The sequence below is a fragment of the Acanthisitta chloris genome, unplaced genomic scaffold, assembly GCF_000695815.1.
Source record: "Acanthisitta chloris isolate BGI_N310 unplaced genomic scaffold, ASM69581v1 scaffold16519, whole genome shotgun sequence".
Taxonomy (NCBI): domain Eukaryota; kingdom Metazoa; phylum Chordata; class Aves; order Passeriformes; family Acanthisittidae; genus Acanthisitta; species Acanthisitta chloris.
In genome coordinates this window covers 56,810-60,505 of record NW_008691042.1, presented here as the reverse complement: position 1 = coordinate 60,505, position 3,696 = coordinate 56,810, and the positions used below count along the sequence as shown (strand labels likewise).

General features: G+C 42.0%; 1 protein-coding gene across 1 annotated transcript in view; it reads left to right on the top strand.

The window, feature by feature from the left end:
* The window catches only part of SLC6A1 (solute carrier family 6 (neurotransmitter transporter), member 1), an 18,241-nt gene that overhangs the window by 11,178 nt on the left and 3,367 nt on the right, over positions 1 to 3,696 (top strand). Inside the window, exons 10-12 of the mRNA XM_009082091.1 lie at positions 386 to 517; positions 1,044 to 1,146; positions 2,392 to 2,492. Coding sequence (XP_009080339.1) covers positions 386 to 517; positions 1,044 to 1,146; positions 2,392 to 2,492 — 336 coding nt within the window. The remainder of the gene's footprint in view (positions 1 to 385; positions 518 to 1,043; positions 1,147 to 2,391; positions 2,493 to 3,696) is intronic.

The window sequence follows — 3,696 nt, the reverse complement described above, 5'->3', positions numbered from 1 at the left end:
GATTAGACTTTCTGTGTCTGTTGGCTTTCTTGCATGAGTAAATCACAGAAAGGAGAGGTGTACGTTTTCGTAGGATGAAGGGATCAAAGCCCCCAACTGTGGGTGTATTGTCATTAGCACAAGGAGCACTCTCTGTTCACAGAGCATAGACTGTAGTTCATAGTTTGGAATTCTGAGTGTTTTTCAAGCCGGAAATCATTTTGCACAGATCCTTTTAGACAGAAACAAGGATACTCAGGAGCATTGCTTCCACCGAAGTCAAGAGAATTTTCAGTTATCATTGAATGGATGGAGCCTTAGGCCAGTGATGGTACAATTGAACATTCCTCCCCTTTGAACACTCCCAGGGCTTTGCATTGTGTTTTGTGTCTAACTTCACTTGCAGTTCTGCACTGTGGAAGGATTCATCACAGCTTTGGTGGACGAATTTCCGAGGTTACTGCGCAATCGGAGAGAAATCTTCATTGCCGTTGTGTGCATTGTGTCCTATCTGATAGGGCTGTCCAACATCACTCAGGTATGTGCTGGGGAAGAGGCTGCTCTGGGCTGACATGCAGCAGCTGTTTTGTTTTTCCCTCCCCCCAATCCAACCAGGAGCCACTGCAAACCACTGAATTGCAGGGCTCTACCCTCCACACTATACACAGACTTCAGGTAGCAGAGATGTGAGTGTCAAGTGCCTGTGGTCCATGGCTGCAGTGTGTCCTGCTGCACATCTCCACAGTCTGTCTTGCACTCCAAAAAGTGGCAGCTAGGGAGGGTGATACTGCTTCTAGACTGCAAAGTATTTGAGGGGTACGTTTGAATTATTAAACAAAAAGCAGTAAAGTGAAATTAAAGCACTCGGTTGAATTCTAGCAGCAGTCTGGTTTTTGTCAGTGCTGACCTCAAGCCTAGTAAGATTTGTAACCCATTCACTTTAATTAATTTACATTAGTATGTCCCTAACCTATTGCCACTGTTAGTTTGCAGCTTGCATTTTAATCTGTCTTGAAATTGGAGTCCTTACTTTATACTTAATGCTTCCTTCTTGTATGTTTTAGGGTGGAATCTATGTGTTTAAGCTTTTTGACTACTACTCTGCCAGTGGAATGAGTCTCTTGTTCCTTGTATTCTTTGAGTGCATCTCGATATCCTGGTGCTATGGTAAACAACATGTTTTATTTTTTCCATAAGTTTTGCACATCATAAAGATACTCCTTCTGATCTCTTGGTTTGTACATGCAAATGCTGAGGGTGGAACTGAAACTGGCCTTGGTTTCTGTTCATGTAATTCCACTGGGGACTCCAAGTTGGCCTGTGGAAGGTACTGCTGCCTCTTTAAAACCTTACCTGTAGGCCTGGAAGTCATTGGGTGATAACTGTTTCAGGAATACTAAACAGGTGATATCTCATCTCTTTTCCTATCCCACTTCCTTGGAAAGCCTAGATCTTCAGAGGTGTTAGGTACTGCTGTTCTCAGCATACTGCCTTAGGGTTTTGGGACTTTGTAGAGGCTTGTGCCCAGAAAGGACTCTGTCACTCCAGGATCTTGCAGTGAGAGCCAAGCTCCTTGGTCCGACAGGGCATAATTGCCCCAAATATCCAGAAGCCTGGATTGGCAAACTCTGGCTGTAAAGATTAATGAATCTATGCCACATTCTTGCCAGAGTATTCGTGTATGTGACCTTAGTGCTGTGTTGGCTCAGCCAAGAAACTACTCCCACCATCACCAAGGCACTTCAGTTTATGTTACACAACTGATTCACAGCTAGATAACTGGAGTCTTCCTGCTGGCCTTTAATGGGCTGGAGAGGCTGGAACAGCATTTTATCTGGGAGAGGTACTGCCAGTGAATCCAGCAAGTCAAATGGAAAAATACAGCAGCTATGTAATGAAGAAATGTGTGATAGACAGAGCTTTGGGAGGCTGATGGAGGTCTGGTAGGTAAGGGCAGCAGCAGCAGGAGGGCTACTCTGGTTTCATGTCCACTTCTCATGTACATGGTGTGCACTGGAGTGAAGCTGGTTAATGCCAGGATGGGGTGGGTTTTTTTATAATTTAACTTGCAAAAATACCATCTAAATTTCTCATTCTAATAAGACTTAGAGTTGAAATTAACCAAGGATGTTTTTTGCATCTGACCTTCTCTTGCACAGACTTCCTCAGTCTTCTCATGGGAATAAGTTTGCTAGTCTCTAATTAATTAATTATAATGTGGAAAAATGAGAGCAAATGATTTTTGAATTTGCACAGTTTTTCCCATTTCATATAGGTGAAAAGTTAAGTTGGGATCTGTGCAGAGCTTCCAAATGTACGTCATCATTTATGACAGTGTCTCAGAACCACTGAGCTTTCAGTCGAGTCAATTACCTGATATGTTTCTGTAGTCTTTCTTATTTTTATATTTAGGTGTTAACAGATTTTATGACAACATCCAAGAGATGGTGGGATACAGACCCTGCATCTGGTGGAAACTCTGCTGGTCGTTTTTCACTCCTATCATTGTGGCAGTAAGGAACAAACTTTTATTATATGGTTCAAAGGATGTAAATGAGGCGACCTGTGTACTACAGCGTTGTCATTTCCACCCCCACAGGTTCATATTAATTCTGACCTTCCTTTTTTAAGGATTTGAGCAATGCCATTGAAGGCAATAAGCAAAAAACCTAGTGTCAGTAGAGGAAACTTGTGCCCTAAGAAAAGGAGCCAAGATTTGTATTAAACCCCTGGAAATGGTAACTGGCCAAGAGTTTGATTGGCAGATAAAGAAAACTGTAAGAAACAAGTTTTGACCATTTCTTGTATTCTTAGATAGAATTAGCAATCTCTAAAGTCCAAATGTTCCATAGACAGAAAAATATCCATGTTCTGTAAACTGAATTTCTTCACAGGTACTTGTTCTGGTGACAGAGGAGGGGAATAAATGGATGTTGTTCTCTCATGGGATTCTGTGGCATGTAGTAACCACTTTATACTACATTACTACTGGGCTTTCTGGCAAAGTTTGCAAGGAATTTGTGCATTGGAAACCATAGGAGAGTCTTTTCCTGATTCTAACCTTTATCCAGTTAAGCCCATGAGATAATAAGCAAAGAAATGCAAATTTACTGCACATAATATAGTACCCCAGATGATAAATAAAACACTAATCAAGCAGCCACTATTACACATGACACAGTACTTGTCACTCCCTGACACTTCTCTGCCAGTCCAATACAGGTAGCTATACAAAAGCAAACAAGGAGCACTAAAGAGACACAGAAACATGTTTATGTTGAGGGTTCCTTGAGCCATCTCTACCCAGATGAAGGCAGCTTTCATTTTTCTAAACACAAGTGTTCAGGAAAGCAAAAGAAATGCCTTTGGTCTGTTTTAGTGTTCCAGTAGGAAGATGACCAAACTCTGTATGTAAAACTTCTCCAATTTCTCCTCTCTTGTAAAGTCTGCAGCAGAATTTGTTGTCCAGTGCAGAGTCTGATGATGTGCTGATAAAATCTGCCTCTGCATTCCTCTGGGAATATATTCTGCACAAGGCATCAGCCTGTGATCAGGATGAGCTTCCTTCTCTCCTGGATCAGTTTAAGCAGGTTTCCCTGATGCAGGCTGGGATTTGAGACAGGCCAGGATAGTTTGCAACAACACAAAAGTTTGAAACAACACAAAAGCAACCCATGAGTTCTGCTGCTCAGGGGCACAGTGTCCATGTGTATGAAG